Source organism: Lissotriton vulgaris, chromosome 7, assembly GCF_964263255.1.
Source record: "Lissotriton vulgaris chromosome 7, aLisVul1.2, whole genome shotgun sequence".
Taxonomy (NCBI): domain Eukaryota; kingdom Metazoa; phylum Chordata; class Amphibia; order Caudata; family Salamandridae; genus Lissotriton; species Lissotriton vulgaris.
Genome location: NC_141695.1, coordinates 78,714,253 through 78,739,207, shown reverse-complemented (window position 1 = coordinate 78,739,207; position 24,955 = coordinate 78,714,253). Strand labels below are relative to the sequence as shown.

The 24,955-nt window shown below is 44.2% G+C and overlaps 1 protein-coding gene across 1 annotated transcript in view; it reads right to left on the bottom strand.

Moving 5' to 3' along the window:
* LOC147700820 (putative DBH-like monooxygenase protein 2) overlaps positions 1–24,955 on the bottom strand; it is a 125,393-nt gene that overhangs the window by 93,030 nt on the left and 7,408 nt on the right. The window contains exon 2 of the mRNA XM_086929741.1: positions 11,608–11,754. Within this exon, the coding sequence (XP_086785867.1) occupies positions 11,608–11,754 (147 nt within the window). The remainder of the gene's footprint in view (positions 1–11,607; positions 11,755–24,955) is intronic.

Below are 24,955 nucleotides of genomic sequence, written 5' to 3'. Positions count from 1 at the left end.
TAGTAGGTACCTCACCAGAGTGTGATTGTCGAAATTAAGAACAATGGAGTTGTTGTTAATTTAATTTGGCCCATGACCCACCCAAGATAGAGTCACAATCACAATAGGGCCATGGTCCAAAAGCTCATGCGTGAGAGGGTCCATGGAGGAATCAGTACGTTTTAACCTGTGGTGCAAATTAGGCTCTATGTTCTGCCATGAGTCGCAGATCTTACCTATTTTCACTGCAAAGTAGTGAATGAGTTTGTCAGTAACTTCCTGAGAAAGCACAATGGTTGATCCTGTAAGTGAGCTTTCAATTTTAGAAGCTTCCTTAGAGGTGTTCTCTGCAACTGTAACCTGCTGGGAGCAAAATTCAGCTTTTGCAGATGCTATGAGTTTTTAGGGCTATACCGGCTATTAAAGGCCCTCTCCAGCGTTAAAGGCCCGAGCCGAAGGCGAGGGCCTTTAACAAGGGAGAGGGACTTTAATAGCGGTATAGCCCATCTACGAAGGGCTATAAGGCTATTAGAACATTCTGTCACTAGAGGAAAGAATGTTCTAACAAAAAAAACAAAGCCTTTTGGAAGCGTGAGGGGATTGGAATCCCCTCAGGCTCCCTGAAACCTTTGTTCACAGCCAGAGCTGTGAACAAAGAAACATTGGAATGTTGGAGCTTCGGGTTTATACCAGCCATTATAAGCCCAGAGCACTCCATTGTTTTCAATGGAGCTCCCAAAATTCCAATGTTCTAATAAAACTTAAGACTTAAAAGGATAGTCAGTGCACCACATCCCTTCCTAAATTCGTACACCGTTTTTTGGACCACAGAGAGGTCAGTGGTGTGTCAAGATGTGACCTGTCTGGCTCTTTTTGAACTGACTTTTTTAAGTGCAGAGCCACATCCAGTTAAGGTTCAATCTAGAGAGAATAGGGATTATAGCTGTTGTCTAAGGAATCAAAGTTCAGTTGTTTCTTGCCCTCCGCCAGTTATTTGATGAGCTTAGGAATATAAATTTTGCTCCAAAGGTGTTTTAATAATGGTGCCATATAGCTAGCTAAGCCCCGAGAACAGTCAGATTTTAGATTCAAAATAACAAGATAGGCATTGACCAGACATGAGGTAGGGTTTCCACACTGTCTGTAGATTTTTCTGAACCAGAAACTAAATCCAATGTATGGCTCCTGTTGTGCTTGGGTACTCTGGACATTCTGGTAGAGCTCTACGGAGGTTATGCCTTCATTGAAAGTGGAAATGGGATTAGAGGGAGAAGATGTTTCAATCCACAGTTTAAGGTCCCAGATCATCAATAAATTAGACAGAGACAAAAACAGAGGCAGAAGAAAGTAAGGGAGAGCATTAACCATATAACACATTTCTGTTTTATTTGCATTTTTATTTGTACCTGCTTTGGAGAATATGTCAGAAAGTTTATTTTACTGTTCATATTTTGAGGTCTTCTGTGTCTTCCCTTTTCAACCCTTGCAACTGGCAAGAAGAGCTGAGTTGCTTTTCTGCCTGATTTTCTTTCTGGCATAAAAACTGTAGCTTGCTTAGGCCCATTAATTGTAAAGTGCCAAATATACTGTACCTGTCTGCCTCAATGGTACTTTAAATCAAAACATCCATCTGTAATTTGTGCCAATGCCTTTGTTGGTTTTGGATCTGCTTCATCATGCAAAGTGTAGGGTTTCACAACTTAAGGGGTTATATACAATATCATGTTTCATATCATCATGTTTAATGATTCTAATTGTGACCATGCAAAACAAAACATGTATCCGCTTAGGGTTGCCACCATTTTCAGAGGCAAAAATTTGTAAATGTCATCTTGTGTAATAGATTTCGGAACAACTGGGTACTTAAAAGTGAATCTCAAGAAAAACCTTTTTATTCATATTTAACATGGCAATTGTGCCTCAATTTAATTTCATTATCATTCAGAGTATTTTTGACAGTTCTAAAATACCTTTAAGTGATTACTCCTGTCTTACATTTACTTTTCTTAGGATGATATTGAAAAAGAAAAAAAAAAAAAATTTGGGCTGTACCTAGTTTCATTTTTACTAACCTTGACATACAAATACTTGGCCGGGCCAGGGGGCAACCTAAGTCATAAACCCTGCAACTTTAGGATTGTAACTTTTTCTTCAGATGGGTCTTATTTCTGAACATAAATAGCACTCACAGTAAGGTGGAAAGGCTTAAGTCACAAGATAGAAAATGCACATGTCCAACACATTTATGTATAGAGGCTGCTGCAACACTGACCACGGACTCTGTTATGTTATGTTGCACATGTCATCAGTGTAGCACAATGAGAAGATGTCTGTAACTGTGACGGACTACAACTGTTCAGGACTGAAGGGAGGACCAACCAACAGTAGTGCATAGCCAGAAGGAAATGATGGCAGATCTGAACCTAAGATTAGAACCACAGGGCTTACAGAATCACATCCTGTATAGTTTTCACTTTGCTTCAACAAAGGTCAACCACTGTGGTGGGCCTAGACTGTAGTTCTGAGTTTTTTTGTGTAGTCCACGTCATGCAGGTGGGTCATGGTATGCTGAAGATGTTCTGTGGCCTTGGTAGGGGGATCCTACCTTCATCAGTCAGTCATCCAGATGGAGAAACGCACAGGCTCCTGAGCATCCCAGTGAAGCTACCAAGGAAACTAGCACTATGTTAATTGCCTAAACAATGGAATGAGAAACTGAGACCCAACAGCACATTTCTGATCTCTTGGAAATCCTGTGAGCAGGACAGAGCAGCAGATGAAAGTAGGCATCATGGAGATCTAGAGGGCTTGTTTAAATCCCCTCAAGATAATGGCCAAAAGAATCTAGCCCAAAATCAAGATTGAAAGTCAAAGACTGTTCTCATACTTTCTTAGGAAGTACAAAATAATGGGAGCAGAATTTGTACTTCTAATGCGAACACTTTTGAGGACCTTTTCTTCATCAGATCAAGAACCTCCACTTCCATCTTAGGTGTGTGTGCAAAAAAGCACTTTCTTGCATTTGAAGGGCAATCAGGTGGGAGGGACTGGAAGTGTAAGGCTTGGCCCTTGTGGGTCAGCTCGATCATCCAGTGGTGTAATGTTCAAAATTGGCTGATAAATAAAAAACATACCCCTTAGTGGAAGGTGGTTTTGTAGAGGGGTGAGGCAACAGAACCAAGGGAATTTGGCAGGGCTAATGTTTTTTGCTAGTGATGGCGAAGCCCTGCTGGAAGGTAGTTCTGGTCCACTAGGCTTACCTGAAGGGTACAGGGATTGCTTGTGTATGACTTTGTAGGTAATTGGCTAAAACTAGCTTGGCAAATCTGTGATGGTCTTTGGGTTCATCAATAAACATAAACTGGTTGAGGGGTAGTCTTCATATCCTAGACGCCACTTGAGGATGACCTGCGGGTCTGAGAAGAACTTCTGATTTAACCATCTGCAATAGGATTTGGACCCTGGAAACTAAGAAGGGGACTTTTTATGTAGTTACTGTCAAAAGCGGTGATGTTGCAAGTAGTGTCTCGGTCTTCTGTGGCGAGTGGAGAACTGAGCGATGCCTGTTCTGAAATAAGCCCAAATTGTTGATTTATACGTACGGCTTACTCATTTGGAGACTATTGATTTTAAAGGTAGCAGAACCTTTAAAAAGAGTTCCAACATATGCATGGTGCAACATTACCGTCCTGAAGATGGTCTCGTGGATCTTATAGACCGTTAGAGAGACTGAAACGTCGAATCTATCACACCTTTTTGTTTTCATTTATGTTTTTTGTTGCATAATGAAAGTAATGTGAAAATATCTGACTGATTCCCATATATGGTTGATTTTACTTTACCCATATGTATGAAGTCAGTAGTATATTGGTTGCCGTACATGATAAATTGAGTGTTTTCCTCAAATTGGATTAAAACAAATATGTGTAATATACTGCTTTATTAGAAAGTCCCTGGTTGCTGAATATTTGGTTCACATATGTGAAATTTTTGAAATAGGAAATGATAGATAAATGATTCCTCTAGGGACGTTTGTATTTTGGAATCAAGAGTCATAACTGGCACCAGTGAGGGGGGGCGTTGCCATCGCGTTTAAAGCGCTGCCTCTCCCCCTGCGGCGCGGGGCACGCGCGGGCCAAGGGCTGGCCTGTCCTAGCCCATCATCTCCAGGAAGAGGCAGGGCAGGGCTAGTCCCATTCATTTACATTTTGGGATACATTTCTCACAAAAATCTCTTGGAGACATTTTTAAGGTACTGTGTTGAGTTCAGGCTGTTCAACCCATTTTTAACTGTTTCCTATTCACTTCTCTTTAGGTGTCCTAAAGTCGACTACATTTGAAACCCCTTGTTTTCCTCCTTGTTGGTATAAATATCCCATTTGTGAACTTGTTGTTGACCTAAAGTAGCTCTTTTCGAGGTAGGAATGGGCAAAAGGAAAACTATGGAGAGTACGGGGGGCTATCGCCCCTGCCACCAGGGTGGGCAAGGGGGAAAAGGCATTGAAAGCAGCAAAGAGTGCAACTGGTACCAACAATCTTATTATGGAATGTAAAGGGCTTTTAGGAGCTGATTTGCCAGCCCCTTATGATTGTGCTAATTCCTTACATGATAAATTCATGTTATCGCAAATCATAATAGGTCTATCAATGTCATAATAGAGCCACTTACAGGTATTAACGCTCAAGCCCAACAGAATAAACAACCCACTTGCCCTCCTATTCAGGTACAGACGGTTTTCTTGGTTAATGTATTATGAATCTTTGAAAAAAAAAATCTATACATTGGTTATGTCAAGTTAGGGGTTGCTGCTTGCTGATTAGGGAAGATATAATTAGGGCAGGGAGATGCACATCCAAAAATAGTCCTACAGACTGCATCAAACTTACCCTGACCAGCCCTGACCGGGCGGAAAATCTTTTGGCAGTAGAGTATAGGTCCTGCCCCTCGGTCTCATCATCCATCCAGATTAGGCGCTTTCAAACAATCACTGCAGCAAGGGCTTATGATAATGTGCTATCTCTGCACACACATTCAGAGGGTCCTTACTTGAGGCGGTTGATTGACTATGTCATGATTCACAGCCATGGCAGGAATTAGAACCCACCCTAACCACTCACATCCAAAGGGCCCCTAGCACTACTCAATCATGTACCGTCCCTGAACAATGTCAAACCTGAGTAATACCTAATCGACACAGTAGCCACCCTGATTGTAGCGCAACGGATTATGGGGCTGCAGCAATTGGCAATACCTCTGTCCCATCTTCTTTTCTACCTCCCTTGGCCCCACTAAACCCTTTGGGTAATGGAATTCCAACTTCCCAGCTTAAAATCCTTTCCTTGAACGTGGCAGGTCTCCAAAAAAAAATGTCTCCACCCGATTAGAATGATTTGATTGAGGAATCACATCTGTATATTCCAAGAAACATGGAGCCTAGTCCCACTATATAAGTCTGGTTATATTTGCTTCTTTACTTCTGCCGTTCACACCGGAGGTCCTATTGTTTGGGTCAAGATCGATATGGGTTGTAAAATAACTGAACACCAATGTGCGAGCCCGGATATTATGTGGCTCTCGATCAAGGGTAGTAGAGGAGGTGTTTATATAAGGTGGACCCCAGGGGGCAAAGTTTCAAATATTGTCATGTCACTGAAACAGGAGTTATCCAATTGTCCAATTGTCCATCAGATTCATATGTTATGATTTCTAGGGATTTTAATTGTACCTTCGAGCCTTTAAGTTCTGAAGATTTGCTGGAGGTAGATGAAGACGACGCCAAGTGGGGTGTCCCATTGTTAAATATACTCCCTATCAAGAAGTGGTCAAAGGTAGCAATTCAGATCAGTGCACTCACTTTACAAGATGGATTAAGGGCTGTGAATGGTAGAATCCTCTCTGATGTTTGGGGCCAACACATACAACAGAGTGTCTTGCCCCTCTCGAATTGATTATATACTAGTTGACATTAGACTTTGGAGAACCCTATAGGTATGGAAGTGGTTCCATCTACTGATAGAGACCATAATACGTTAAGCATGACTATGGAAACCTCCTGGGCCCTTTCTTTCCCCATAATCCAGGGCACAGGATAACTTATGTGGACTAAAGAATTGGTCCCTTCAAATTGCAGTAGGTACCTTAAATGGCCAAGAATTGCTGCACAAGAATCCCAAATGGTTGTGATTAGGCATACTCTCAGTGAAAATACACTTAAACTGCGGGAGGCCTTTAGTGAAAAGGATGGTTTGTCAAAGGTCCCAGAATTATATGAAAGTATGTTGGCTCAGTTGGGCTCTTTTTTTATCATAGCGAACCATGTTGATAAACCAGTTATATGCCGTAAAAATTTCCGGACTTGGTGTAATGGGGATTGTAGACAGAAGAAAAAGGCTTTGATTTTAGCAATGAAAAGCAGAAATTGTCCCTTAATAGGAAAAACTGCTGTCATCCATGCAAAGCTTGAATGGAATGAGACATACTGGCAAAACCTAAAGGATGCACGCTTAGCCAGGGATCCGAATCTCTTTTGGAATATGGTTAGGCGGTCAGGTAATAAAGAACCTGATTTAATTCCTAATCATATTACAAATCAGGATTGGTTTAATCACTTTGAGAAACTTTATTCTGGGTCTAATCCAACTGCCCAAGTTGGGTTAGTTGACCACCTAAGTACTTGTCCCATTTTGGATGTTATTGATCCTTTCAATACAGAAGAAGTAGAGGCAGCCATAAAGAAAATAGTCCCAGCAAAAGCATCAGGTTCAGATGGCCTCCCGGGGGAATATTTTTCTTGCAGACACCCCCCCCCCAAGTGGGCAAACTATATTACACTTTTATTCAATTCTATCGCAAAGGGTAGTGCAGTACCTGATTCATGGAAAGGTGCAGAGGTGGTACTTTCAAAAAAGGTGCAAGGGATGACCCTGCCAACTACCGCCCAATCAGTTTGATTGATGCTATGCAGAAAGTAGTTGGCAGGGTGCAGCTTCAGAGATTTCACCATTAGGTGGACAATAAGAATATCCTCTCTCAGTACCAAGCGGGTTTCAGGGCCTGTACAGGGACAGTGGACCGAGCATTTAGATTGCTTTTAATCTACTGGAAGGTTGTTCTAATTGGCAAAGGCAGTCTTTATTTGGCCTTTATTGACCTAAAGACTGCCTTTGACCTAGTACCCAGTGTGCGGATGTGACACCTATGAGATGATACGGGGATCCTTCCGATGGTTCTGAATCTGCTGATACGCCTTCACGAGGGCAATTATGCCCAAGTGAGGTGGGGGGGCTCAAGACCAGAAGACAGACAGACAGGATCCCTGTAAACAGAGGAGTGCGCCTGGGTTGTGTAATGGCGGTTACCCAGTTCTCTGTATATATGAACGGGGAGGTTAGTTTTCTCCAAGAATTTCCAGCTGACGCCCCTTCCCTGGCAGGAGACAGGGTTCCCACTCTGCTCTTCACGGACGACACTCTCCTTATGTCTAAGAATCCTGCTGCGCATCAAAAGCTCTTAGATATTTTTCATCTTTTCTGTGAGTCTAGGGGGCTGATTGTTAACACCTCCAAAACAAGGCTCATGGTGTTTACCCCTATAGGCCATATAGAGGTTATTTTACGGTAGATGGAACTCGTTTAGAGTACGTCTCCACATTCGATTATCTAGGTATCTGGCTCGCTAAGAAAAGGCACTGGCAGCATCACACCGACAAAATACTTTTGAGGCACAAACGTGTGGCAGAAGCTTAGCTAGAGAACATCGCTCCTCACAGAGCTGACCTGTGGCTCCCGCTCTTACAATCTATGCAGCCAAAGCAGTTAGTTCAGCCCTTTTATGGTGTCGAATTATGGGGTTTCAACAACGTGGATGGAATTAGTAGATCTGAATATACATTTTTAAGAGATCCAGTGATGCTTCCCAGGAAGGTACCACTAAAACCCCTGATGAGCGACATGGATAGGCGCTCTTTTAAAGATATAGCCAGGGTAAGGGCATTGTTATCTTGGGCCCGCCTGCGTCGAACCCTGACCTTGCTAGTTACGCCTCCATGCTTACACAATTGATGGCCCTAGATGGCAACCAAAGAATCAGCTGGTTGCGCAACCTACAAAAATCACTTTTTGCGCTTGGCCTCAAGGAGTCGTGGGATACCCAAACCCCACCAAGCAAGGCTGAGCTCATAAAGCGATATCCGTTGTGGGTCGATGCCCAAGAGCTTAGCATTTTGAGATTCGGAAGGCTCACAGAAGAACTTTATCTCCACAAGCAGCGCATACTTTTAGGACCTTACTTGGATTTTTTCCAGACGCCGCAAGACAGGGCACTTTATATTCAGTTTAGGGTAGGCTCACTCTCGGTACCAGAGCTAACTGTAAAGTGGGGCGCCCCACATCAGACAACAGCGAACTGCCCCTGTTGTAAGGCGCCAACTGAAAGCGTGGTTCATCTCATGTTTGCCTGTCCCGCTTAGAAGAAGGCCAGAATAAGATGGCTCAAACCAATCTGTAGCCAACTGGGCACCTGTGAACATAGTGCTGCACCGCGCATTCTGAAATCTGACGCAAGGACCCTCTTCACCTGTGGCATGGCCAAGTACCTTGGCTGTGCTTGGATAGTAAGGTTTAAATCCCTATGTTTAACGCTCTAAATTAATTATCATGTTTTTAAATGTTTATTATCCTGTGGCCAATTGGTCTGTATACTTCTATTGCACTGTCACTTTATACACCATTATGCTGGAATTGAATTAGTTTTTATTGTTGTACAAAGTTTTTATCTGAAATAGTTTGCCCTTACTAACTTCTGGAAATTTGAATTTACTGTTTTTATGGATTGCATATTTTTTCTTAATTTTTGTACCTCCTATTTTTATTGATGATTGTATGAATGTTATTGCTTTTAAGATACCTGTTATCAAATAAAGCCATCTTTGACTTAACTTGACATAACTGGCATTTGACACTGAAGCAGATTGGTTTAATCCATGCAGAATACGTTTTTAGTTGTGAATGCTTTCATTTCTTCAGCTCATTCTACCTTGGTAGGATTTATGCCAACTTTGAAGTGTGACTGGAACAATAAATCTGCCAGTCCAGTGTATTTTTGCAAAGGAATTTTCCTAAACTTCTGTTTCTGGCTTGGTGCTCTTCTCTTAGTATGTATTTCTAAAGCTTCAGATTTTCAGCAGATAAAATACCAAATACAGATAAAGTCATCACAGCATCCACAATTTATAAGGATGCAACTACATTGTAATCATGTACAGGGTAATGTTAAAGATCCACAAGGTGGCCAATTATTTTACAGAGAATGCCTGGTTTATCTGTGTGCATCATCTGTGGAATAGTTTAGCATGTCTATTGAGTAAAGAATGAGAAAAGATTTGGGGGGGTTAAGCCATGTATTCTCTAATAAGAGGACAGTGTAAATAATGGTAGTGATGTTTTTTGTGGTCAGCATAAGCAGTGTTAGAAGTCTCCTTCTCTGGAGCCTGTGCAGGTGGTGATGCCTGGCTGGAGATTTTAAATAATTTCTCTGCGTAACATGCATTCTTTCTACCTAATAATGCTTAGGCTGATCAGCCGGGGTGTAGGGATTTACAGGAGTCAACTATTTGCTTTTTTTAATCATTGGTTTTAGAGTGCCCAGCACAGCACAAAGAAGTGTCTCTAAAAACAATTCCATGGTCTGATGAATCATAAAATACTTTAGATTTCCCATTAATTGTGATCAGCATGGTAACTAAATCTGATAAAACATTTGCAGAGAGTAGGCTGCAATGCTATGATCTTTTCACTTCGGATGCTGGGCTCTTGGGAAACATCGGCTGGAACAGTGATATGTGCCTCAACTTTTTCATGTGGGCCAGAATTGTGAAACCACAGAGAGAGCCTGACAGGCATGTTGATGCCACAGGAAACAGGCAATTACTGAACTGTTTTTGGCTTTATTTCAAGATCATATTCTGTGTACCATTTGAAATTCAAAGGGTGGAGAGAATTCTATGCCCATTAAATTAGGGAGGATATTGAGATGAAAGCCATATACATTTTTACCATCTACCTTTTCTGGGCCTCCATCAACTGTATATTATGCGTCCTGTTCCTAACCTCTAGTCGAATGGTTTGTACTGGGCATTTCCAGTAAAACATTTACTGAAACTGCACCATTCGTGGTAAAATAAATTACAGTAAATGCACAAAAATAACTGAATGCGAGTTAAAAGTCTAAAAGTGGGGTGTAGGTGGTCTAGCAAGTAGAGGCGCCCTGCTGCTTCTGCGTGTAGTGTGCTGGGTGCCTGTAAGTAGGGTGCCAAAAGGTAGGGGAAACACCCTATAACACCTATGTGTGTGAAGAAGAATCCCACACAAAGTAATGAACCAAAGTCCTGTACACAAGTATAATTGTGCACAGGATTTTTGTTCATAACTGAATGTGTCTTTTATGCACACTGATTTTTTGTAATTTCACATAATCTTTCTGTCATTTTGCATAATTAGGCACAGGCAAATTCTACAAACTTGGCACACTCCAAACACAGAAGGGGAGATGTGTTAAATTTCTACTTGCATTACAAAATCTATGCTTAACATCACGCATACACCCTCGCACTGTGGTGCACAATGTGCGTGTGTGCTGACACAGGACACTCTAAAGTAAAGCAGCACGGAGGGAGCAACAAAAAGCATTGTATCTTGGTAGATATGGTACTCCTCAAATTTTGATGCAACTCATCAAGGAAACTTTCATTCCAATCTGATCTAATATTTGCTCTTGTGTGAAAAGCTTAAACAATCAGGGCTGCATCAACCCCCAGTTCACTTTGTCTTTAATAAGAAACCTCTGAAAACAATACCTAGGACCATTTTCTCTCTTTTTGGCTCAAGACAAACTTGATTTAATGTGATGCCTGTTCACTTACATTGATCTTCAGAGATCATTTTGAAATGTAATTAGGCATGCTCTTCATGATTAGCATATTACACATTGTTCATGATTCTTTACCTAAATGAAATGATACTGTACTTCATTTAGGTCTGTATATTATCTACTACCATAAGATCAGACTAGGCTGAAACCTTGAAGGGTCATGTCTAAGTGGCTGAACATTGTCATTATTAATTGGCTGGAACCCTCGACTACAAGACACTGTTTGTGATGGTTATTCCTATGCCAACCAGTAGACTCAAAATCGCAAGACAACATGAACACAAAATCATCAACATCATATTGAAATGATATTTTCATCTCATCTTTCCAAGCATACAGCTAGATTCATGAAGCATAAAGGCCCATAGGATTGAATGGGGAGTTATTCCTTATTTGTGATTAGCAATTTGCTAATCGCAAATAAGGAATGTGTAGGAATCGCAATTTATTTTGCGATTCCTACATGAATCCCGTTTTGCGAGTCTGTAATAGCGATTCCTTATTATTCGCTATTACAGACTCGCAAAACATGCCGATGATGAATCGGGCTGTTAGAGATTGCTTTCATCTATGCACAGGGGAAATGCTTTAATGATCACGTTCGTCTTAACTCAATCCTGATCCTACAAGTGGCTATATGGATTCATCATACTGTGATTGGTGAAAGTCACGAATCCCACACCCAAACCATCACCACTTACTGTGACATCGACATCATCTGGGTCGCATGTTCTGAATTTGCGGGTGTACCTCATAATGGTACTTGTCCCATTTTCAGTCACTGAAAGGAGCCTGAAGTTCTGCATCGGATCCAATATTGGCTTGAAATGCCCAATCGCATGGTAGTCCTGAAATGAAACACAATTTGCTGATTATTCATCAGTGCATAGATATCCCTTTCCTGGTGTTGAGTGTCAGCACAGATGCATTTGCAAATATGTTTTTTATTAGGTTGTTGGAGGTGGAGTACATAATAGCATTACATAATGTTTATGTGAGTGTAATTACATTTTATTATAAATGCTAATATCACTATTAAGAGATATGGGAAGGTATCCATTATGTTATGCTGTGTTTTTAATGTGCTCAGTGCACACAATCTACTTCGCCTACTTTGGTCAGCCAAGCTTATAATGTCACATGTTGGTAAATGGCTGAAAAGATAGCTGCCAGTCAGAAGGAGTGGGCCCAGCAGAGAGCATGGTGCTTCTTGTGGAGTGTTCTAAGTAAGGAATCTTCCACTATAACAGTAACCTATCAATGCAACCCGACTTGGCATGTTTAAGACTTTTCTGTACACAAAATCTATTGCTAAGGAACTTCAGCAATATCACTACAAGCTCTGAAACTCAGAAGCATCACTAATTAACAATACATAAAATAGGCAGATCCAACCATGTGTTGAACTATAGCGCTTACACCACCTTTTTGTTGAAAAAAGACATGGGGAAACATATATCATCCCACACCAATAAAACGTCTCTGTTGATCTCATACCGATCTTTTTCCAAATTGCGCCGCACAGATACTGTGAAACCAAAAATTCTAGATTCCATTCTCTGCATATTAGAAGCATCATTGATTGTCTTGGTTTATTAGCCAGCTTACATTTGTTGGCCTACCTAAGCTTGTTAAAATACATGCCAAAGGCATGTATCTTTAAAAAAGTTTCAACTTTGGTCTGTATCTCTTTACTCTCCAATCCAAGCAATCACTGAGTTTAGACTAATCCTCTTCCAAACCAACCATGATCACATGTATCACAACCATCTCTACAGGAAAGGATATCACACCACTTCTCACCATCTAGCTCAGTGGTTTGTAGTCTTCATCCTGGGGTCCTTATCCTGAGGGAATTACCGCACAGATAAGTACCACACATTGATGTTTATTGTTTCTTTACCATGCTGCACTTTATTATGCAGGTAAGTATGTTTTTTTTAATGGCATAAATGCAGTTGTTTTAAGAAACAGGGATGTATGGGTTATGTGATGGGTAAGAGTTCAGGGTGGTATGGGTTTTAAAGGGGCATTTAGGGCTCAGGGGTGAGTTAAGAAACAAGTTAGTAAGGTTTGTAAAGGGGTTTTAATCTTCAGGGATGTCTAATGGTATGGGGTGTTTTGGATTCAAAGATGAGTTGCGGTGAAAGAAAGTGAGGGCTTTTTCAGTTTAAAGGGTACAGAGGCAAAAGGGACTAAGGGTTTTTTTTTTTTTTGTGGGTAGAGATAAAGGGAACTAAGAGATTTTTAACATTAAGTTGACAAAAAAAGTAACAGTGAGGTAAGGGATTAAAAAAGCAGAGGTATGTACATTTATGTCATTCTTTATGTACATCCCTGAGGTTAAAGTGATGTTACAGTTATGTGAAAAGGTCAGTTAAAACATAATGGTTTAAACTACCAAAACCTCAGAAATTCTCCACAGTGTGGCATAGTGGTTAAATCCAAAGCATTATATATCATATCTGGGAAATAGCAGAAATGACTCAAGATTACACCTATGGAGTGGAGACTGTGTTTAGGCTTACACAGAAAGTGGGGCTAACAAGATGCTGGGATTCCAGCCTACTACACAAAGGGTTTCAATGGCAGGTAAGATCTTTGAGGAGTACACATTTTTACTGTTTAGAATGTGCTTAAATGTATAGGGTATAGGGTCCAGTATGTGAGAGACGGGGTTGGAGGTGGAGATTAGTTTGATAATCTCGGCTTCCATGATGGCATTGAAGGACTTCCATGTGTTTGTGTGGTGTAGAGATGTGCTTTCTATTAGAGCCGGGGACAGGCTTTCTCAGGCATGGTTTTCACACAGTTCCTTGGAGGCATGGGTGGGGGATACGGGGGGCTTGAAGGTTTGCTGCTTGATGATTTTAAATAGTTAATTTGGCCTGTTTTTAGCATTGTCTAGGGCGGAGCAGAGGAAGTTGTTTTTTTCGTTAAGGATGTGTTTTTTATATTTTCTCCAAACTGCTTTGAGCTGTTCTAGGAAGCTTGCAGAGGGGTTGTTTCTCCAGAGTCTTTCTATCGCTCTAAGTTGTCTCCTTTCGATGTTGATGTCCGTATTAAACCAAGATCTGGAAGGGATGTTCCTGTTTTTTTTTGTTTCAGGGGGCTATCCGGTCTAGAATGGATGTCAGGGATGTGTTGTCGTAGTCAGTGAGTTCTGTCGTGGATAGATCATCCGGTGAGGCAGATAGGGCGTAGTTGACTTTTTCCTCCAGGTCAGTCATTTTGATCTGAGTGAGATTTCTGGTCCATTTGGGCTGTTCTTGGTTGGGGGGTTTTATAGTGGCTGGCTGTGTGAGGTAGAATTGGATTAAGTGGTGGTCGGACCAATCAACGCAAAGGGTGTGGTTTATTGTCACCGCATCACGGTTGGCTATGATGGCATCTAGGGTTGCACTTTTTTTGTGAGTTGTTTCTGTGCAGTGTTGCGTGAGGTTGTTGTTGCATAGTAGCTCACTCAGGTTTTGGATTAACAGGGTTGTTATCTTCGTTCCAGTGTAGGTTGAGGTTGCTCAGAATAAGGCTATTCGCGTCTCGTAGTGAGCAGTGGGCTATCAGGTCAGACAGGTGTTCAGTGAAAGTGGTGGAGTTGCCTGGGGGTGCTATAAATGGAGGAGTCGGTTTCAGTCACGGAAATATTGTCTCCATGGATGATTGCTAAGCCTCCTCCTCTTTGGTCTTTTCTGCCTTTGTTGGTGATTGTAAAGACTGGGGGGACAAGAGTGTCCAGGAGTAGAAGGGAGGAATCATTAAGCCAGGTTTCAGTGATGAATGGTATGTCTACGGTGTGCGTGAGGATGGATTCTGCTAGTTCAGTAGCATGTTTGGTGGCTGATCTGCAGTTAATGTGCATGCAGTTAGTGGGGGTCATCACTGTTTTGGGTTTCTTTGTTAGGGGGACTGTGGGGATTTTAGTGCGGGTGGTCGGTGGCCTAGGTGAGTTTAGGGAGGCTTGTTCTCTTCCTAGTCCGGTGATCACTTGAATTTTGGATTAGAGGGTGACAACAATAGGATTGTCGTACGAGGAAGCGAGATCCGCCGCGTCACTCTCAGACATGGCGTCCCTGGTTCTTTTCAATCTCTGTGTCAGATTGGGGAGGGGGTTAGCTATCTCTGGGGAGGGACAGTGGACGATCTAGGTTGTGTCTGGGTGGTATAGGGGTGGGTGGATGTATTTTTTTTTTAAATTTATTTTATTGCACAGTTAATAAAAACTCACAATATTAAGCAATAGATACAAAGTCATTGACTGCTTGGGTGGGTGGATGTGGTTGCTGGGGTGCTGCAAGGTTGTCTAAGATTTCAATGCGGCCCTGAAATATAATTGTTATCTGGGTTTCGAGCATGCCCAGTCTCTAATTAATTGAGGTAACGGGACTGAACTTGTGTAGGTGTGTTGGGTCTAGGGGGGGAGAGTCTCAGGGTGTTGGGAAGCTTAGTAATGGCTGTATTATCCATTTCGGGTTTGGGGAGAGAGTATCTTAGTGAGATAGGTAGCCTAGGATTGGTTGTGTTATCTGTGTGGGGTCTGGGCGTAGCAGAGAGTGTAGGGTGGCGGGGGTTCTTGTTGGGGTGTGGGGACTATATTGTCAGTTGGTTCGGGGGTTGAGTGTTCCGGATGGTCGGAGTGAGTTGGAGCAAGCTGAGGGCACATGGAGGATGGGGGTGAGAGCTGCCAGCGGACCCCTGGGGATGAGAGCCAGTGGAGGGCATAAGGGGGGTCCTGTTCTCTATGGGGGTGGTGAGGGGGCTGTCATGTGGTGAGGGGTCTTGTTGGGTTGTCATTGCTTTGTTGTTTGTGGGTATAGGGAGGGGGGTGCTCAAGTTTTTCGCAGTGGGTTGGGATGGATGGGGGGCTGGTGGTGGGTAGCGGTGAGAGCCAGCAAGTAGTGGGTGGGGGTGAGAGCTAGGGGTGGGAAGTGGGGGGGTCCTGTTATTCCTGGGGGTGGTGAGAGGGATGTCGTGTGGCGGGGCGTGTGCGGTTGCCAGGTGATCTCAGAGCAGTGGGTGGTGGGTTGCAGTGAGAGCTGAAGGGGGTAGAGGGTTCCTGTTCGCCCTGGGGGAGGTGGAAGAGGTGGGCATGTGGTGTAGCTAAGGAGTGCCGGAGATGTGGGTGTCAAGTGGGGGTGAGGGCCGGACAGGGGTAGTGGAGGGGAAATGTTCTCTCTGGGGGTGGTGGGGAGAGGGAGCGTGTTGAGGGGTGAGTGCTGTTGTTAACGAGTTCAGATGACTGGTCCGGTCCGTGAGAGGGTGCATTCCGGAGGGAGGGGAAGAGGGTGTCAAAGGACTCTAGATTGTCGCTGTTGGCTTGTATCAGGACGGTGCCGTTGGAATAGATGGTCACCGTGGTATTACCAGTACGCCTTGATTAGTAAGGGAGTGATATTGTTCGTTTGCAGCTGTCTGAGGTGTTGGTAGTTTTTGTAATGCTGAGCTGCGATCTGAAGATGGATTTCCATGCTTCGTGTCTTTCAGTGTGGAAGATAAGGTCTGTTTTTACCTTTTCTTTTGAATGGCAGTAGTAGGTGTCTGCAAAAAGTGAGTTGGGGTGCTGTCTAATCAATTTCTGTTTAATTTTTTCTTCGCTTTGGGTGAGAAGTCAGGTGGGAAGCTGATAGCGAAGGAGTTTGGGCCGTGCAGAATTACATGGTTCGTAGAGTAGGGGGCGGTGTGGGCTGTCATGTCGGGAGGGATTGTGTGTGGATGGGGCGGGGGTGGGCTCCATACTGGAGGTCGGGAGGTGGTGTCCGGCGGGTCTTCGGAAAGTAGTAGGAGAGATTTAAGTTCGGAGAGATTCGGGAGGTTAAAAGGGCTAGTAGAAGAAGGCAAACTCAGGGGTGTGGTGGATTGGGATGCTGGCGGTGTGGATTGCGGGGTCGCCTCAGTCGAGAGTTAGTGTATATGGGCGTTCCTTAGGAAGTTAAGCATGAATATATGGTAGTCCGGGCGCGTTTCGGTCTCTCTACCTTCCTGTTGATGGTGGGTTTGGAGCAGCATAGAGCTGAAGTCTATGGTGTTTTTTACTCAAAGGAGGTAATAATTTACCAGCTGGGATGGGGAAAGTGTGGGACAGAAGTAAAGAGGATCAAACAGTGAGCGGCATGGAGCTCTTGTCTGAGGTGTAAAAGTGCAATTCACTGGGGTGGTTTAGTGGTTGTCAGGTTGAGTAGTTGATTTTAGGCAGCCCTCTTGTGGTTGGCACCTCAGGAGAGGAGGGGAAGGTCACAGGTTGTGACGGTGGGGGAGGTCGCTCTGCAATTGGGGCAGGTCTATGTTAAAAATTATATGCAACTTTCTAATTCTAAGTGGGGCCTTTTGTTCCATTTTTTGGCCTATTTTCGGGCATGGTGGCCATATTGGGGACTGGCCTAGGCAAAGTGGTGAGAGCTCTGTTTTTTTTATTTTTTTTATTAGCAGGGGGGTCTCTCCCCACTAGGAGCATAAGGAAGGGTTCCTTGCAGGGGATCTGAGAGCCTCAGTACTGTTTCTCACTTACTGGCTCAGCGATGTTGTGGATCCGTCTTCTGGAGCTCGGCCGGGTCGGCCATTTTGGTGTCAGGCAACTGAGATCCAGGAGTCTTTGCAGCACTTCTCTCCTTTGCTGCTTTGGCCTCAAAGCGGGCCAATGATGGATTTGCCCAGAGGTGAGTGCCTCAGAGCTTTTTATTTTTCTTCTTTTCCCCAGGAGAGCATCACTAGGGGTCCGGAGCACGACTCTGTGTCCATTTTGCTGGTCTCCGATCCTTCTTCTTTGGGCATTGGGGGTCGGCCACTCTTGTGGTCCCCCTGCCATTTTTTTTCTTTTTTTTCTTCGGTGTTCTCGAGTCGCCGGGGTGTCCTCAGCAGATCAACAGGGCGGTGGTTACAGTTTGTGCTGGGAGATGCTACTATTCCAGAGTTACAGAAATTTGTGGATTGCTGCAAATCGGTATGCCTCCTACATTCATATTTCTTGTTTCTATGCATGAGACAAAATACATAGAAAGAGGAAAATTACTCCTTGGAATGTTTTTGTGCAAGGCGGCATCCCTTTCTGCACTAAAACAATCCTGCACTAAGACAAGCTCTCCAGCAGTATATAACTCAGTTCCACCTTATTGACCAATTCCAGTCCAGTTTCCGTCAGGCGCACAGCAAGCAAAGGGTATTGCCATATATAGTTGATGATGTGCTAGATCAGAAAGAATCTTGCCTCCTCATCCTCCTCATCCTCCTCGACCTCTCCTCAGCCTTTGAATTGGTCAAACATGACAGCCTACTTGACCTACTTAAATGTAGAACAGGGTTATAAGGGGTCATTCTAAATGGTTTGAACTAATTACTAGCCAATAGAATTCAAAGTATCAAGGTTTACCAGTTCCAGTCAAATATCACTTTATTCACTTTCGGAGTCCTACAGGGCTCCACATTGTCACCTACTCTCTTCAACCTCTTCATATAGTTTTTAAACAAAATTCTGAAATTCTCCAACGTCAAATACCACATGTATGCAGATTACAGCCAATTGTATCTAAAAATCTCTTCCCCTTAAGATATCCATAGGCTGTGGGGTTTTAGGTTTAAACCTATAATAACTGATAAAACCCCACTGAAAGAAAAATAGCCCTCACTGGTGAAAACATATAAACACTTAAAAAACACCTGAGCAACCACAAACTAAATGCTATTCAAAGAAAGGAAAAAGAGAGGGAGCATGTCATTTTTTTCTTCCTGAAGGGGTCAATACAATGTAACTTTGTTATACAAGCTAGCAGTAAGAAAGACTGGCTTACATTATTCTGCTTGAGTTTTGTTCTTTAGGGATGCCACTAAAATATTGTTTCTTCTTCCTTTTACTTTTTTCGGTTTTGTGGCCTTTGGTCTAAAGATGCAGAGTTTAGTTTCACGTTTTAGGTCTAGTTTAATCATTTTATAAACTATAGAGAATCAGGAAATATCAAACTCATATTTGATATTGTGGCTGCATTTGATTCTTTCACTGATAGGTAAAATGGCTAGTTTCATAAAAATCTTTCCTAATATGTGTCATCACATTTACTCACAGAAAGACCGTAGTTTTTAGTGGTTAGTATTGATAGTAGGTGAATTGCCAACACCTTAGGCTTTAAGCATTCAATGCAAGGTATAGTGACAAGTATATATATCACCAAGCATTAGGGATCATGGAGAAAACATGACACCAGACTTTTGGAAAACATGGAACGCATTGTCACTTGTAATGCTCTGCAAAAAAGTTTCTTTCCAAGTTCTTCAAAGATTGGAGGGATATTGTTTGTATTTGCCGCGATTCAGCTACCTATATAAAAAAGTTGTGTGATGACCTGTCAAAATTGATACCCGAGCTGAAGTGATTCCCTGTAGGAGATCCTTGCCACTTGTTAGATAGTATGCTGAAAGCATCTTTACAATCTTCAAAGCAAATGAGGGATGCTATTGACTTTTTAGTCTATTCTGGTGCACTGTTTTCTTATGTACAGGAACTAAAACGCAAATATTTATCATTTTGTGCTTTATGTGGCATCAAAGAAAGAGTCATTCCAATGGTCAGCATTGTTTTACAACTTTCATCCACTGGGATTTTTTATTTTGATATTAGTACACAACCACTGGGACTGCAGTGTACTACAGAGGCATCTAGACCCACTTGGGCAGATCGAACTTCAGGAGCAGGGCTACGGACTTCATTAACCATAATGCCTAGCCTGCGCACGCCCACAAGGGCGGGACTGAGCTAACTAATTAAATATTCGAAAATGCTGTGATGCCTCTGTTACCTTTCTTGCATGCCACCGAAGAAGAGCTACGGCTTGAAACGCGTCTGGTTCTCTGTGCAAGCTGGAAGCTGTGTACTGTGCTGACTGCCATGACCATGGGTGCGAGTGCGGTAACCCCTTCAGGTGTGATTTCCTAAGTGGGGACACTCGTGGATTTGTATGTTTAGCGGCTTGTCCAGTCGCAGGAAGTCCCGCCGCTTTCAACAGTGGATCCATGTGTTTGCAAACGCAGGCACTTACAGAGTGGAGGGGGCCTCACCTATGGATTTACAAAGTGCGTGGTCAGCATTGTTTTACAACTTTCATCCACTGGGATTTGTTATTTTGATATTAGTACACAACCACTGGGACTGCAGTGTACTACAGAGGCATCTAGACCCACTTGGGCAGATCGAACTTCAGGAGCAGGGCTACGGACTTCATTAACCATAATGCCTAGCCTGCGCACGCCCACAAGGGCGGGACTGAGCTAACTAATTAAATATTCGAAAATGCTGTGATGCCTCTGTTACCTTTCTTGCATGCCACCGAAGAAGAGCTACGGCTTGAAACGCACGCGTCTGGTTCTCTGTGCAAGCTGGAAGCTGTGCACTGTGCTGACTGCCATGACCATGGGTGCCAGTGCGTTAACCCCTTCAGGTGTGATTTCCTAAGTGGGGACACTCGTGGATTTGTATGTTTAGCGGCTTGTACAGTCGCAGGAAGTCCCGCCGCTTTCAACAGTGGATCCATGTGTTTGCAAACGCAGGCACTTACGGAGTGGAGGGGGCCTCACCTATGGATTTACAAAGTGCGTGGTCAGCATTGTTTTACAACTTTCATCCACTGGGATTTTTTATTTTGATATTAGTACACAACCACTGGGACTGCAGTGTACTACAGAGGCATCTAGACCCACTTGGGCAGATCGAACTTCAGGAGCAGGGCTACGGACTTCATTAACCATAATGCCTAGCCTGCGCACGCCCACAAGGGCGGGACTGAGCTAACTAATTAAATATTCGAAAATGCTGTCATGCCTCTGTTACCTTTCTTGCATGCCACCGAAGAAGAGCTACGGCTTGAAACGCGTCTGGTTCTCTGTGCAAGCTGGAAGCTGTGTACTGTGCTGACTGCCATGACCATGGGTGCGAGTGCGGTAACCCCTTCAGGTGTGATTTCCTAAGTGGGGACACTCGTGGATTTGTATGTTTAGCGGCTTGTCCAGTCGCAGGAAGTCCCGCCGCTTTCAACAGTGGATCCATGTGTTTGCAAACGCAGGCACTTACGGAGTGGAGGGGGCCTCACCTATGGATTTACAAAGTGCGTGGTCAGCATTGTTTTACAACTTTCATCCACTGGGATTTTTTATTTTGATATTAGTACACAACCACTGGGACTGCAGTGTACTACAGAGGCATCTAGACCCACTTGGGCAGATCGAACTTCAGGAGCAGGGCTACGGACTTCAATAACCATAATGCCTAGCCTGCGCACGCCCACAAGGGCGGGACTGAGCTAACTAATTAAATATTCAAAAATGCTGTGATGCCTCTGTTACCTTTCTTGCATGCCACCGAAGAAGAGCTACGGCTTGAAACGCGTCTGGTTCTCTGTGCAAGCTGGAAGCTGTGCACTGTGCTGACTGCCATGACCATGGGTGCGAGTGCGGTAACCCCTTCAGGTGTGATTTCCTAAGTGGGGACACTCGTGGATTTGTATGTTTAGTGGCTTGTCCAGTCGCAGGAAGTCCCGCCGCTTTCAACAGTGGATCCATGTGTTTGCAAACGCAGGCACTTACGGAGTGGAGGGGGCCTCACCTATGGATTTACAAAGTGCGTGGTCAGCATTGTTTTACAACTTTCATCCACTGGGATTTTTTATTTTGATATTAGTACACAACCACTGGGACTGCAGTGTACTACAGAGGCATCTAGACCCACTTGGGCAGATCAAACTTCAGGAGCAGGGCTACGGACTTCATTAACCATAATGCCTAGCCTGCGCAACGCCCACAAGGGCGGGACTGAGCTAACTAATTAAATATTCGAAAATGCTGTGATGCCTCTGTTACCTTTCTTGCATGCCACCGAAGAAGAGCTATGGCTTGAAACGCGTCTGGTTCTCTGTGCAAGCTGGAAGCTGTGTACTGTGCTGACTGCCATGACCATGGGTGCGAGTGGGGTAACCCCTTCAGGTGTGATTTCCTAAGTGGGGACACTCGTGGATTTGTATGTTTAGCGGCTTGTCCAGTCGCAGGAAGTCCCGCCGCTTTCAACAGTGGATCCATGTGTTTGCAAACGCAGGCACTTACAGAGTGGAGGGGGCCTCACCTATGGATTTACAAAGTGCGTGGTCAGCATTGTTTTACAACTTTCATCCACTGGGATTTGTTATTTTGATATTAGTACACAACCACTGGGACTGCAGTGTACTACAGAGGCATCTAGACCCACTTGGGCAGATCGAACTTCAGGAGCAGGGCTACGGACTTCATTAACCATAATGCCTAGCCTGCGCACGCCCACAAGGGCGGGACTGAGCTAACTAATTAAATATTCGAAAATGCTGTCATGCCTCTGTTACCTTTCTTGCATGCCACCGAAGAAGAGCTACGGCTTGAAACGCGTCTGGTTCTCTGTGCAAGCTGGAAGCTGTGTACTGTGCTGACTGCCATGACCATGGGTGCGAGTGCGGTAACCCCTTCAGGTGTGATTTCCTAAGTGGGGACACTCGTGGATTTGTATGTTTAGCGGCTTGTCCAGTCGCAGGAAGTCCCGCCGCTTTCAACAGTGGATCCATGTGTTTGCAAACGCAGGCACTTACGGAGTGGAGGGGGCCTCACCTATGGATTTACAAAGTGCGTGGTCAGCATTGTTTTACAACTTTCATCCACTGGGATTTTTTATTTTGATATTAGTACACAACCACTGGGACTGCAGTGTACTACAGAGGCATCTAGACCCACTTGGGCAGATCGAACTTCAGGAGCAGGGCTACGGACTTCAATAACCATAATGCCTAGCCTGCGCACGCCCACAAGGGCGGGACTGAGCTAACTAATTAAATATTCAAAAATGCTGTGATGCCTCTGTTACCTTTCTTGCATGCCACCGAAGAAGAGCTACGGCTTGAAACGCGTCTGGTTCTCTGTGCAAGCTGGAAGCTGTGCACTGTGCTGACTGCCATGACCATGGGTGCGAGTGCGGTAACCCCTTCAGGTGTGATTTCCTAAGTGGGGACACTCGTGGATTTGTATGTTTAGTGGCTTGTCCAGTCGCAGGAAGTCCCGCCGCTTTCAACAGTGGATCCATGTGTTTGCAAACGCAGGCACTTACGGAGTGGAGGGGGCCTCACCTATGGATTTACAAAGTGCGTGGTCAGCATTGTTTTACAACTTTCATCCACTGGGATTTTTTATTTTGATATTAGTACACAACCACTGGGACTGCAGTGTACTACAGAGGCATCTAGACCCACTTGGGCAGATCAAACTTCAGGAGCAGGGCTACGGACTTCATTAACCATAATGCCTAGCCTGCGCAACGCCCACAAGGGCGGGACTGAGCTAACTAATTAAATATTCGAAAATGCTGTGATGCCTCTGTTACCTTTCTTGCATGCCACCGAAGAAGAGCTATGGCTTGAAACGCGTCTGGTTCTCTGTGCAAGCTGGAAGCTGTGTACTGTGCTGACTGCCATGACCATGGGTGCGAGTGGGGTAACCCCTTCAGGTGTGATTTCCTAAGTGGGGACACTCGTGGATTTGTATGTTTAGCGGCTTGTCCAGTCGCAGGAAGTCCCGCCGCTTTCAACAGTGGATCCATGTGTTTGCAAACGCAGGCACTTACGGAGTGGAGGGGGCCTCACCTATGGATTTACAAAGTGCGTGGTCAGCATTGTTTTACAACTTTCATCCAATGGGATTTTTTATTTTGATATTAGTACACAACCACTGGGACTGCAGTGTACTACAGAGGCATCTAGACCCTTTTGGGCAGATCGAACTTCAGGAGCAGGGCTACGGACTTCATTAACCATAATGCCTAGCCTGCGCACGCCCACAAGGGAGGGACTGAGCTAACTAATTAAATATTCGAAAATGCTGTGATGCCTCTGTTACCTTTCTTGCATGCCACCGAAGAAGAGCTACGGCTTGAAACGCGTCTGGTTCTCTGTGCAAGCTGGAAGCTGTGTACTGTGCTGACTGCCATGACCATGGGTGCGAGTGCGGTAACCCCTTCAGGTGTGATTTCCTAAGTGGGGACACTCGTGGATTTTTATGTTTAGCGGCTTGTCCAGTCGCAGGAAGTCCCGCCGCTTTCAACAGTGGATCCATGTGTTTGCAAACGCAGGCACTTACGGAGTGGAGGGGGCCTCACCTATGGATTTACAAAGTGCGTGGTCAGCATTGTTTTACAACTTTCATCCACTGGGATTTTTTTATTTTGATATTAGTACACAACCACTGGGACTGCAGTGTACTACAGAGGCATCAAGACCCACTTGAGCAGATCGAACTTCAGGAGCAGGGCTACGGACTTCATTAACCATAATGCCTAGCCTGCGCACGCCCACAAGGGCGGGACTGAGCTAACTAATTAAATATTCGAAAATGCTGTGATGCCTCTGTTACCTTTCTTGCATGCCACCGAAGAAGAGCTACGGCTTGAAACGCGTCTGGTTCTCTGTGCAAGCTGGAAGCTGTGTACTGTGCTGACTGCCATGACCATGGGTGCGAGTGCGGTAACCCCTTCAGGTGTGATTTCCTAAGTGGGGACACTCGTGGATTTGTATGTTTAGCGGCTTGTCCAGTCGCAAGAAGTCCCGCCGCTTTCAACAGTGGATCCATGTGTTTGCAAACGCAGGCACTTACGGAGTGGAGGGGGCCTCACCTATGGATTTACAAAGTGCGTGGTCAGCATTGTTTTACAACTTTCATCCACTGGGATTTTTTATTTTGATATTAGTACACAACCACTGGGACTGCAGTGTACTACAGAGGCATCTAGACCCACTTGGGCAGATTGAACTTCAGGAGCAGGGCTACGGACTTCATTAACCATAATGCCTAGCCTGCGCACGCCCACAAGGGCGGGACTGAGCTAACTAATTAAATATTCGAAAATGCTGTGATGCCTCTGTTACCTTTCTTGCATGCCACCGAAGAAGAGCTATGGCTTGAAACGCGTCTGGTTCTCTGTGCAAGCTGGAAGCTGTGTACTGTGCTAACTGCCATGACCATGGGTGCGAGTGCGGTAACCCCTTCAGGTGTGATTTCCTAAGTGGG